Raw genomic sequence first — 13,119 nt, 5'->3', positions numbered from 1 at the left:
CTTTCATTTCAAGCCTCTCAATTGTTCGAAGTAAATGAGGCTCACATTAAAGGCCAGCCAGTCACACATCAAGAAATTAAGCCTCCTCTCAGTAGGGGAAAATGGCCGCTCCAGAGCCAGCCTCCCACCTCTCACACACAGGCCTCTTGTACAAATGGTTTCATTTACCCACATCTGAGACACTTGATCCAGCCAAGCTTGGTCTCCCCTATGCCCTGGAAGCTGAGATACACAAGCAGAGGGTTCAGCATCTGAAATTCCAAACAGCCACCTCAGATCCACTGCAGCACCATAACTGAAAGACTCCAGCTTTGCCAGGAGGTGGCTTCACCCTTTTTAACCCTCTAATTCCTAACAAGCAATTCTCCACAAACCTACCTTCAGCCTCTGGGCACAGTATACCAAAATCACAGCAAAGACTGGGGCGAAGATAGGGAATGAGAGGTCTGCTGCTTTTCAGGCCTTATAAGTCTGACTGGCAATCAAAAGAAAAACCAGGTAGGGCCACCAGGACCCAAAACAAGTGGTCCTCAAAAAGAAGAATTCCAAGGCCTCAGAGCCCTCTATGGAAAATGTCCTGCCTCCAGTCCTCTAGGGAGAGAAATCTCAGGATCATTAGCAAGTACTCTGGCTGAGCTCAACTTTAGTGAAGGTGTATGGGGAGAGACATGATCTCTAAGGTAACCAGTTAATTGCCAATAAGGAATGATAATAATAAATTAGCAAATACTGATGTAAACTAACTCAGTTCTGCAGCAGTTGCATGGAGACAACAGTGGAACGGTTTATTCTGGAACACATCTTACAAACAGATCCTCACTGGGAAACACACTGCCTCTGCTAGATCTGAATGAGCCAATAAGATACAATGTAGGCAGTGGATGGCCCTAGAATGTCTCCTAGTAGAAGCAGAGCCTTTGATTTTTAAAGAAAACTGGCTTGAGTACACTTGAAAAGATGTGGGCTGTTTTCCATTGTTTCCTTCTGCAACCTGAGGGTTACTTTAGACCCTTTAGAGGTAAGATTTAGATGGTTCCAAGACACTGTCGTTTCAAGGAAAGTAAAATAAAAGGTGCTCACTGAACAACTTGTTGCTTTGTTTTAATTGCAGGTGGTGTTTTCTGTCATTTCCTTGCTATCCAAACCAGCCTCATCATACATACCAATTTCCTAATGATTGCTAAATCTGACATCTGATAGGTTTGTGGCTGCTGTTTTAGTTCCTTAACCCAGAGTTCTACTCAAATCCCTGCAAATCCCTAATTTTAAAACTCTGTTTTAGGGACCAAAGCATACTGAGCTATTTCTTTCTTCTTATTTTTCTTCAAAGCCTAACTGATGTTTTAGTTTCATTATTTGCACTAAGATAACATGCACTAAGACTTCCTATAAGATAACTGGAAGCATTCAATTTAGTCTGCCACATACATCCTTAGTCTGCAAACTCTTCCACTGCTACTCATGAAACTGTTCAGTGTTATAGTAGAGCACACACACCCTTAGGATGTCTCATATTGAAGATGCTACAGTTTCCTAGTGAATGGTAGAAAAACAGAGAGAACTCAAGATTGAGTTCGAAACCAAAATCTAAATTCCTATGCACATATGACTAGAATTCTGGAAGCTTTTGCCAAACTATCACTCTCTTGGAGTTGTCAGCCCAGAAATATTCAACATTAGAAAACCAAAGTTTTAAAATACCTCACCAAAGAGACTGGGTGTCTGGGCCATTTGACCACCACCACCCCAAAGGCAGGGAGGTCCCACCAAAGTCTCCATTTAGCAGTAAAAGAAATGAGTTGCATTTTCTTCCTCCAGCAATGACCATGGCTTGGGTGACAAAAAGGGTAATGCAGGGATGCTGGTGTACTTTCACTTTCCAGCATCCAAAGGTGCTCAATAGGCATGCCTCCATTCCATAAGATTGGAAGAAAAAATATTTGCCATAATAAGGAGAACCTAAAAATGCTGGAATATTTTTAGAAAAAAATCTTAGCAGATTGGCAAACCTATTATTATTCTCTCTCCTCCATTCTTTTTCAATTTCTTTTCCCTCTTTCCACTCTCCTCCCACCACCATGCATTCACTTATGCATATACTAAATCTATGGACTAATTATACCAGGGTGCCAAGAAATTCAAATCTCACCTTTCAATTTAAGATATTTATGGGCTACCTGATATCACTAATTCTACAAAAGTCTTCTGTAAACAGCAAAGGCATCCTCCATTTTCGCTCTTCAAATTTGTGTCCAAAACCACAAAATCCACATAGCTGATTTCCTGACCAACATCAGAAGACCAGTAAACAATAATATGCTATTCTAGGCAAGATGGTCTCTGTGATACTAAAGGCTGAGTTCCAATTCCCTAGACCAGTACTCCGTTCCCTTTACCTTACCTACTAATCACTGCACTTAACATCATGTTCCCCTTGGTTTCGAGAACCAACAATACAGATGTGTATTACAGAGAGCCAACAGATGTGGCTAGGTTTGCACACTGATGTAAAAGTTACGCTCAAGTCAGCACCAAACCTCAGGAGTTCAACAGTAAGTCTACCTATAAATGATGGCAGGGCTGCCAAGGAAGAAGAAGGGGAGTACTAAGAAGTCTACGAAGTAACACATGGTTAGAAACTCTCTTGTATTACATGCAGGGAAATCACTGGGTGATCTTAGCTCCCCAACCAGACTGAACTCTCTGAGGGCAGGTGCTGCATCTTATATTTATTTGGGATCCCCATGGTACCCGCCACACAGCTGAGCACATAGTGTATTTTCTAATAATTCTTACTGGTTTATTTGATTTAATGCCATGGTGATAAGGTGTGATGGAGTGCTTGCTGCAAGGGAAGAAGTTTTGACTCCTCTACAATGTCATCCATAAGCCTTGTAACTGACTGCAGCTAATGAAGGGAGTAGGTTTGTCACAAGGTAGCCCAGCAGAGAAACCTAATGTGCACTGCTTTGGTCCCAATCTGGAGAGTAATAATGTAATATATGCTCAGAAAAGAAATGTTATCCTGAATTGAATTGACCTGTTTACTTGTCTGTCTCCCTGTAAACTCCCCAGGGTCAAAAATCAAGTGTTATATTTTTGTATCCTGGACAAGTAGCACAGTGTCTAATACATTCTAAGTGTACAACAAATGTTCCTGGGTTTAATTAATGAAAAAATAAAATAAGGGTTTAATGGAATAATGTAAAGAAAAATGTAAGTGACATAAGATTTAATACAGAAATTTCTGTAGAATCTCATATTTTTCACATCTTAGCACTTATTCTGTGCTATAATTGCTTAATAAATCGTGGTTTCTTGGATGGATTAATTAATTAATTGGAAAACATAAAGAGAAGATAGGAAATATATCAGGATATTACTATCCTAGGAATGGAGACTATCCCATTGAACCCAATAGTAGCATAAATCATTCTATACTGCAAATCAACTATTGGTTTGCTTGTCCTGTCTGTTAGAATGTGCATTCCCTGAGACAATAGAACATCTTTTTCATATCTATAACACCAGAGCCTAGAGCAAAAAAATTAGACCTTCAACAAATATTAGTTGAATGTATGCATCAATCATTCTCACTCTTCAGGAGATTTCACTGTACCTAAGTATTCTACCTAGTCCACATTCAGGGTCTTCAGGTATGGAAAGAAAAGGAGAAGTGTTATTTTCCCCATGCATAACTTTGTGGCAGATCCAAGTTAAATGGCCTGATTCATGCTTAGCTGTGAGAGGGTCTCTCCTCTTTCTGAAAGGGTTTGTCAGTTGAACTTTCTAGGACTGCTTATTAGAAATACACACTTAACCTCACTGTGTCTAGTACACACTGCCTTGGCCCTTGACTAGTCCCACATATTACATCTGTATGATTTTGTTAAATAAGGAGAGCATGTGGCTTTGTGAGTTGGGGATAGGATCAGAATTCAGACTTTCAATGGCTTTTTGAAATAATTGAAGCAATATTTTGTTTCATTCTGCCCATAGGAGAATCAAAAAAAGCACCAAGATCTTAGTGCATACACCATCATATGTCTCCTGCCCCCTCTAAGTATCTCATAACACCAGGGCTCATATTTCTCTAGTGCCTTGAATTGATTACATAAAAAATCACTAAGCCCTCAGATGATTATTCCTTTGTCTATCTCCACAAGCAATAGCAGTCAGCACCTGCACCCACAACCTTGCCATCTTTTACCTTCATCATTTAATGTCCAATATGAATAATCCAACCACACCAGTTTGTAGGTGTTATCTATATAAAGCCAACTTAAATTCCTCTTTAGTTACAGTGTCTATGGGGTCATGCTCAGGTGTGCAGGCCATTATAAATGATTTTCCAATTATTGTCTAATTAATACATCTATGATTCAAGGAACACCTATGTGTCAATATCTTATATTACACAATGTCATATTACTCCTTGGACCAATGTTGTATGGTAGATATTCCTGTTTTGTAGATGAGGAAAGAGACAGATTCCACACCAGATTCAAAATCATGTTCTACCTGATTCCACTACATAGCACTACCTCTCCCTCTCTATTGCTGAACTCCACAAGTAGTCCTTCAAAAAGTATAGACTTCTAGTTCCTAGTAGTATATACTGAAATTCATAATTATAATTGATCCTATACAGCATGATACTGGATTTTCAATAAATCCTTATTTATAGACTTATATATTGAAAATATTGGTGCTTTGTTGCTTACAGAATATCAGTTTCTCATTAAAAGCACTGCTGTTTGGTCCAATTAATTCTGATGAGAATTATTCTTCAGGAAACCAGGAAAAACAATTGATTCAAGAAGTCCTAAGACCCTTTGCCCTATGAAATTGATACAAATACTATGAGGCCATTTTATATGCATCATAGCTTAAGTATATCAGGCTGAATTATTTCCCAGGCAGGAAGGTGTCACTGAAACAGAACTTGCCAGAGAGTCATAGAGCCCTGCTATCTAGTCTCTCCTCTCTCTCTCTCCCTTTCCCTGTCTCTCTCTCCTGCTCTGTGACTCTTTAACATCTCTCTTACCATCTCTGGACTTCTGTTTCACCATCTACTGATGAGCAATCTATCAAGATAACTATTTACAAGGATCAAAGGAGACAATGGTCATACAGGTGCTTCAAAAAATGTGGAAGTGTTCTTCAAATATACAGTATTCCTTTCATTAGTGGCCTGGAACGGGACATATACCTCCAAGTGCATAAAATTTCCAACCAAAAAGGAACTTAAGCAATTCATGGAAAAATGAAATCAACTTAAGAACTTTTAGCCCTCCACCCAGCCAGCCAGCCACCCACCATCATCCATGTTATCACCCTACTACCCTGAGATATTCCAATAGCCAGCAAACACTGGACTACATAATGTTTTAAAAATGCTTACATTTGAAAACATTCATACCTGGTAAAGGAAAACAGAGCTAATTCAAATCATAGTTAATTTCTGAAATTTTCATTATTAGTGACCATTTCTACTTCCTCATTTGTCAAATGTCACTATAAGAACTACCAAGAAATGGCAGTGTTTTTAAAAATTATTTTGTCTCCCTTTAAGTAGCCCATCCATATTCTTGGCAAAGCATGTATATGGCCAAATAAAAAGCAAAAGGGGGCTTCAGGAGGCTGAATCACTCTCATACTGGGAACTTGCCCCTTGAGCATTCTAAGGTTCACTTACCTTTAACAATACTTGTTGATTCTTTCTCAACCACTTTAACTGAAATGCTACTGCCACTGGCTGGCAAACATATTGTATTTGCAACAGGTGGAGCAAATTCGTATTATGCCAGAATACCATACAGAGATTTCAAATGCTCAGACCCCTGGAGCTCCCATTCCCAACATCCACCCCTACAAAGGCTCCATATGTTGGGTTACCCTTTGCCCCAAGAGAGCCTGGTAGCAAACCCTGACCACAGAAATGGGCTTAGGCAGAGAAGTTCTCTCCACCTGTGCCAGGGAATTCTCCAGCATAAAGGCCTATTCTGTCAGCAAGCAGCAAGGAAAAAGATCTGGGAGGACCTCACAGAGCCGCTTGGCTGCACTCACCTCAGGCAGAGGCACACCATTGATGATCAAGTCTGGCTGCTGGGGGCCTTGGCTGTTGAAAGAGTGATGATAGATGTGGTTGGCGCTGGTATTGCGGGTATTCTGGTTCTCCACATTCAGGAAAGTACTCTCAGAGCGGCGGCAGCCCAGGGGCAGTGTCTGCTGGTGGTAGTCGAAATAGTTGAGGGAAGAGGTCAGGGAGGAGCAACTGACAACATTCATTTTGTCTGTCTCCTCCACATCCCGGGGTACCAGACGAATGTCATTCTTACTGATTTTTTTCTTCTTGCTTGATTTCTTTTGATGCCCATAGGAGTACTCAGCGATTCTATATTACAAAAAAGGCAACATATATTGCTAATGCCCTCCAGAACCATGTGTTAATAAATATTAAGCACCCCACAGAGTTGCACCCAATCTCCGCTCCAGCTTCTTATTCCAGTGCATTACATCATTGGGTTTCTCCCTGTGCTTTTTACATGTGAAAAAAACTAAGGGCCATACAGTTTTCATATAAAACAGACCAACCTCCCACTCTTCCACCCCCCAAAATGTTTCCATACTTTGGATGTGGAATTCCTCATTGTGAGTGGCTATTTAGCAAGGGAAGTGGGCAGGGAAAGTTGAGCCTATGAGAAAGAAAGCATGAAAATGCTCAAATCTGGAGCTCCCCTAGATCCCAAAGGAACCCCTGGGTGAAATAAGAAGGAAGTCTTAATTTAACAGAAGAGGAGATAGAAGGAAATAAGAACTCACCCCCTTTCCAGTGCCTCTAGGCATTTTCCATGTGGGGAACACTCTCAATCAGATTTCTCTTTGATTCACCTGATCAGTTTTGGACTGGGGTAGGAGATCAGACACCATCCTTTGACGTATCCTCAGCTTTTCTCCTCCACACCCTCCATCCCCCTGCCATAGCCCTGCTCCCTTCTACTCCCTTCCCTGACCCCTCCTCTCCTGGAGAAATCTGATAGCCAAACCCATTTGACTGAGGGGAAATGCTTTTTACCTCTCTCCCCTCAGGCTCACTTTCTCCTCTACCTTTTTGTCTTGCTCCTTGCTAATGGGAGAAACCGAGATGCAATGCAGACACTTGCTGTTTTGTCCTTTTATAAAACAGCCGAGGAGACAAGTGATGGTTAAACAATTACTGCAAAGGAATTTAAAGGTTAGTGCATTCAGCATCCTTCTCCATTCAGGTGTACCTACAAGCAGCTGCACTGCAACTGGAACACAAAGAGCTCAATTTAATTAACACTGACACAGACCCAGCAACGTGCACCAAAGACACCAAGCATTAAGACACTTAAACAGAATACATTAAAATGTAGCCAGATTCTCAAAGTTATTTATTACTTTGCACATAATGATTCACCTTATTGTTTCAAAATTCCATTTATGGGCAATAATCAGCAAAACAATAGGGTTAATAAATAATATGGGGTTGATCTTCACAAGGGAAACTGTGTCTGCATTCTCTCTCAACAAAGCTAATTATTGAATACAAAAGGAGCCCAATTCAGCAGCAATTGCAGATCACCTCACAAGTCTCATAAATGAATGCATTTGGGGAAGAGGCTCAGGAGAGGCTGAGAACAGGAGACCTCTGCCTAATACATGGCAACACAAAGTCTTGAACTTTAGGTTTCTGAAAAGTCTGAGCATACAGGAAGAATGCATATTTCCAGAGGCAAATTCTTACTCTGTCCCTGGGATCTTCTAGAGCAGTTGCATTCCCCTCGCCCTTTTTAGCTCAGTGCTCAGGCAAACCTTCAGTGATAGCAAGCTGATGCTACTGGAGTTTGAGAGCAAATAAAATCCCAAAGACCCCAGGACTAGGGTTTATTTTCTTTACTAATCTGTTTACAGAATCAATGGGAAGTTTTAATGATTTTGTTTACCCATGATGGGTAAGTTTGGCAATGCCCCATCCGATTACTTGGCTGAGGCATTCACTGCGCAGCCCCTTCTGTATTGGCCAATTATTTAATTAAACTGTACTTCATTAATCCCAAACCATCACAGGGAACAGAGCTCTTTACAAAATACACATGTGAGCGAAGTTGGAGAGAACTGAGATTTTCTTTTTTCTTTCTTTCTTTTTTTTTTTTTTTTAATTTCAAATGCTCTCCTCCCTGTTTAATGATCTCCCTGGCAAGCTCTCAGAAAGAGCTTTCACTTCTAGTCATACATTACCAGGAAGTGGCAAAGCCTTCACTATCTTTATTTCAAGATCATTTCTTTTTCATTAAGAAAAGGGTCTTATACATTTAATTTATGCTAAGGAAATGGCTTAAAAAGAGAGTCCACTCTCTCATTATCTCCATATAAATAAAATTTTACAGACCCCGAATTTTTCTCCTATAAAAATCGCCACTGACAATCACAGGTTTCAAAGGTAAGAGCAATATTAATTTCCATTTCTCCCATCTGAAATGACTCAGAGCTGAAGGAAAGAAAAGTCATGGCCATTTCACTAGTAACAGGATTAAAGCATTTATGAGGCATTGCAGCTGCTCTTTTATGGCACCTGATTGATATTCATGTGTGGTTAGCATTTGTCTACTAACTTGTGTAATGCAGAGAATAGTAAAAGGGAAACAATAATTGCATGGCTGTTACATATTCAGGGGGCTCTGATTCACACAAGTGTGCATTTCAGATGGTGTCAAACACAAATTGGATCTATAGGAACATATTTTGACTGATTAACATGCAAGCACAGATGGCACAAAAGACACACTGGATGTTTAGGTGTGTTGAAAGCACACACACCTTGGTTAGAAATAGCAGTGTCATTCATTTTCAGGAAACTAAAGAAACTTCTTTTTTTTTTTTTTCAACCATTTCGATGAGACACTGCTGGAAAAACATTACATGTATTATCCTAAATTTACTCTAGAAGTACTTATATTTTTTTGTTCTCTCCAATTGTAAGGAAGGGCTTCAACAAGACCCTCTGATATGTTTTTCAGGAAATTTTCTTAATACTACTTGTCATTCCAGTTTCTGTCTTTCTATTCTCATATTCTCTCTCTCTCTCATACACACACACACACACACACACACACACACACACACACACACCCTGCATACAGTTCAAGAGAAACTGTAACACAATAAATAGCCCATAGTGACATCCACTGGTAGGGACCAGACCTTAGTGCTACAGCAGAGTCCCACATTAGAGAAAAGCACCATCAGCTCCAGAAGACTGCCATTTTTACCACAACATCTGGAGGCAAAGTCCTACCCCCCATTAGGATATTAGATCTCTACCCCACCAACCAACCAGATATTTGAAAACATAAATGACTGGTAGAATTTCACCTTATATAGCCAGATGTTTGGGGAATAGATAAAAAATAAGCCAATAACACACTTTTAGAAAACACTAGGCACCTGCTTCCCCACACATTCTTGTTCTCTCTTCCCTCAACTCTCTATTTCCTACCTTAGACACTCACTCACCGGCTGTCTTCAGTTCATCCTTACAACAGGACAGGGCAACTGCCAGCACTTCCTCTCCTTTCAATATCTGTCCTCAAAACACTGTGGCCCTGAAATCAAGTCGTGGAACTTGGTGGTTCTGCTGTAAATTAACTCTCTCTCTCTCTCTCTCTCTCTCTCTCTCTCTCTCTCTCTCTTTTTCCCTGCCATAACTTCATGGAGACAGCTGTGCAAATTTTAAAAAATGAAAATTGCTTTTCTGCTTATCATCATTGTGTGACAGAATCCACTGGAACAGTAAATGATTGTCTTCCAGCAAACTGTCAGATCAAAAGAATTGATAAACTTGGACTGCCACAAACTTTCCCCCCTCCAAAAAGAAGCACAGCATGTACAGAGCATGCATTTAAGTAGGAAACAAAAGCACTGGTATTTTCACACAGAGGCACAGATATACCTTATTCATCCAAGACAAAGGAAAGAAAAAAATTTGGCTCTACCTGCAGTTGTAGGTCCGGATCTCTTTGTTGTCTCGCTTGCACTTGATTGCCACGAAGATCATAGTGACAAAGAGGATGCCCGCAATGGAGCCCAGGGCGATAATGAAAATGAGGGACAAGTTCACAGAGCCCATTGACTCTTGGGCGTCAAGAGCAGGGGACAGGTAGATTAATAGGAGTGCAGAGGCGGAGAGAGACGTCTTGCCATGGTCGTGGGCCACCACAATAAGCTCATAAGAAGCCTTTGAGCTCTCACTAAAGGTGCGAGTGGTTCTGACTTCGCCATTGACCTGATCTATTTCAAAGAAGCCACGGTCGCCCTCGGTCATGTCGTAGGTGACCCGGCCGTTCTCGCCCTCATCGTAGTCGTCTGCTTTGACGACCGTCACCAGGTAGCCTATGCCAGAGTTGCGGGGGATGTAGACCTCTGCAGTGCCATTGATCAGGGGTGGGGCCGTGATGACCGGAGTATTATCATTGACGTCGAGGATGATGACCCGAACGGTGGCGTTGCTCTGCAGCGAGGGCAGGCCGCCATCCTTGGCCAGCACCTTGAATTCGAATGTCTTGGTCTGCTCGTGGTTGAAGGATCGAAGCGCGTAGATGTCACCGGAGTTGGGGTTGATAGAGACATAGGTGAAGACAGGCATGTCCCGCACCTGCGATGGCACGATCTGGTAGGAGACACTGCCATTGAGACCCAGGTCTGGGTCTCGGGCAGACACAGAAAGCAGGTAGGCGCCGGGCGTGTTGTTCTCCTGCACAATGACCTGGTAGTAAGGCTTGGAGAAGTGCGGGTGGTTGTCATTCTCGTCAGTTATTCGAACTGTAAAGGACTTAGCACTCTGCAGCATGGGCACACCGCCGTCACGCGCCTGGATCGTGAGGTTGTACTGGTCATGCTGCTCACGGTCCAGCCGTCCATCCACCAGGATAGTAGAGAAGCTCTCATACTCCTGAAGCCGAAAGGGCACGTTGCCCAGCAAACGGCACTGCACGCGCCCATTGAGGCCAGAGTCCCGATCAGACACCCGCACCAGCGCAATCACGTAGCCTGGAGGGGCACTCTCGCTCACCTCCACCAGCTCGCTGTTAACTGACAGCAGGTTGATGACCGGTGGGTTGTCATTGGTGTCCAGAACGCTGACGGTCACCTTGCAGTGTGCCGGGATGGAGTTGGGTCCTAAGTCCTTGGCCTGCACGTCCAGTTCGTACACGTGGCCCTCTTCATAGTCTAGGGCACCGGTGACTGTGACCAGGCCACTGTGCGGATCGATCTGGAAAAGCTCGCGCGTGCGGTCATTGACATAGCCGTAGAAGGAGTAGACCACCTGTCCATTGGTGCCCTCGTCTGGGTCGCTGGCATTGAGGCGGATGACCGGTGTATTGGGAGGTGAGTTCTCTGGCACGCTCACTGCATAGGTGGACTCGCCAAACACCGGGTTGTTGTCATTGGAATCGGTCACCTTGATGCTGAGGCCAACAGTGCCCAGGTGTGGTGGGTCGCCGCCGTCGAGCGCAGTGATGTGAAAGCTGTAGTGCGACTGCATCTCTCGATCCAGACTCTTCTCCACTACAAGTTCCGCAAATCGTGAGCCATCGCCACGCGTCTTGATCTCCAGGCCAAACAGCTCATTAGGCGTGAGCTCATACGTCTGCACGCCAAAGCTGCCGGAGTCCGGGTCATAGGCGCTGTCCAGCGGGATGCGCGTGCCCGGACTAGCCGCCTCTGAGATCTCCAGCTCAATTTGTGCCGCTGGAAAGCTGGGCGCATTGTCGTTCAGATCCTTGATCTCCACCTTAATCACACATATCTCCATTGAGCTGGACATGACCTCAAGCGATATGATGCACTTGGGGCTCTGGCGGCACAGCAGGTCGCGGTCGATCTTCTGCTTGGTGACAAGCAGGCCCGAACTGGGGTTAATATCCACCAGGTGCGGAGCTGAGTTGGACACCACACGAAAGGCAGAGGTCTGCCGTGGATCCAGAGCGAAACCCGCCTCACGAGCGTCCTTGGCCACGTTGGCGATCACCGTCCCGGCGCGCTGTTCCTCTTCTACCGAGTACTTGAGGTTAATGAGGGCGGCTGCCTGTGTCCACAGTACGGCCAACAGCAGCAGCACGGGCAGCAAGAGAGACTCCATGGCTGCGCGGGGCTCTGCCTGGCCTCGCCTCTCCACACCCCTCCGAGGCCGACGCCGCCGGCGCTCCAGCTTCCCGCAGACTCGGGCCGCCTGTTGCGCGCGCCCCGGGGCCCCGGAGGCCGCGGGAGGCGTCCCGCCCAGGGCGGCCCCGCGGCGCGGGGGAGACACCCGCGCCGGCTCCAATGCTGAGGTTGCAGCAGACTCGGAGGGGGCTGGCGGGGGGCCCGGGGGCTCTGGGGGGCCGAGGAAGCGCCGCGCGGCCCCGAGCCCCCTCCCTCCAGCCCGGCTACTCAGTTTTCCCCCTTCAAAGTTAGCCAGGCGCGACTGGCTGAGGCGGCGCAGGGCTGAGGGTCGGACGCCTTCTGAGCTGCCTGGCCGACGGGAGGCTGAGTCTGGACCGCACCTGGGGCTAAGACAGGGAGGTCGGTGGGGGTGCAGCCTCTCAGACACTGCCCAACCCGCCTTGGAGCACCAGCACGGAGGCTGGCGAACGCGTTGTGTGTGCACCTGGCATGCGCAAGGACCTCCCCCCCCCGCCCCCCCCCCCCCGCGCTCCTGGCTCACTGCGGAGAGAGAACCCGCCTGGAACGCGCCCTCCGAGGTCCAGGGGGGGCACGCTGGTTTTTTCGAGGTCTGTTGGGGAGAAAGGATGATCAAAGATGGGAGTTAGAATTGCTGTCAAGCGCTGGAGGCGCCCGGGTAACCAGCTGAAAGGGATGGCAGTTCCAGGGCTGGCAGAAGGGGGAGGGGAGAGAAGGAGGCTGCTGAGACAAGACAGCGCTCCCTCTCGCTGAGGCTGGCTTCAGAAGACTCGGGGCGGGGGGCACGTCTGTCCAGGCTTGGAGATAGGTGCAGAGTCCCCTCCACAGAGCAGTTGGACTGAGGGCGTTTGCGTCTCAGAAATCAAAATTACCAACGCAGCCCGGGCCTCCACGTCAAGTTTGTGAAAACGG

General features: G+C 45.1%; 1 protein-coding gene across 3 annotated transcripts in view; it reads right to left on the bottom strand.

Moving 5' to 3' along the window:
- Positions 1 to 12,701, bottom strand: part of PCDH19 (protocadherin 19) — a 132,225-nt gene extending 119,524 nt beyond the window's left edge. Inside the window, exons 1-2 of one of the 3 annotated variants that reach the window (XM_053891425.1) lie at positions 10,020 to 12,701; positions 6,070 to 6,397 (exon numbers count right to left, since the gene is read on the bottom strand). In XM_053891425.1, coding sequence (XP_053747400.1) covers positions 6,070 to 6,397; positions 10,020 to 12,166 — 2,475 coding nt within the window. In that variant the 5' untranslated portion in view covers positions 12,167 to 12,701. The remainder of the gene's footprint in view (positions 1 to 6,069; positions 6,398 to 10,019) is intronic. The other 2 variants (XM_019436048.2, XM_019436047.2) reach the window with 2 other exon arrangements.
- Positions 12,702 to 13,119: the final 418 nt, after the last annotated feature.

The sequence above is a fragment of the Panthera pardus genome, unplaced genomic scaffold (assembly GCF_024362965.1).
Source record: "Panthera pardus isolate Hobbes unplaced genomic scaffold, ASM2436296v1 HiC_scaffold_27, whole genome shotgun sequence".
Lineage (NCBI taxonomy): Eukaryota > Metazoa > Chordata > Mammalia > Carnivora > Felidae > Panthera > Panthera pardus.
The sequence above is the reverse complement of the archived record's forward strand: the minus strand, read 5'-3'. Positions and strand labels throughout refer to the sequence as shown.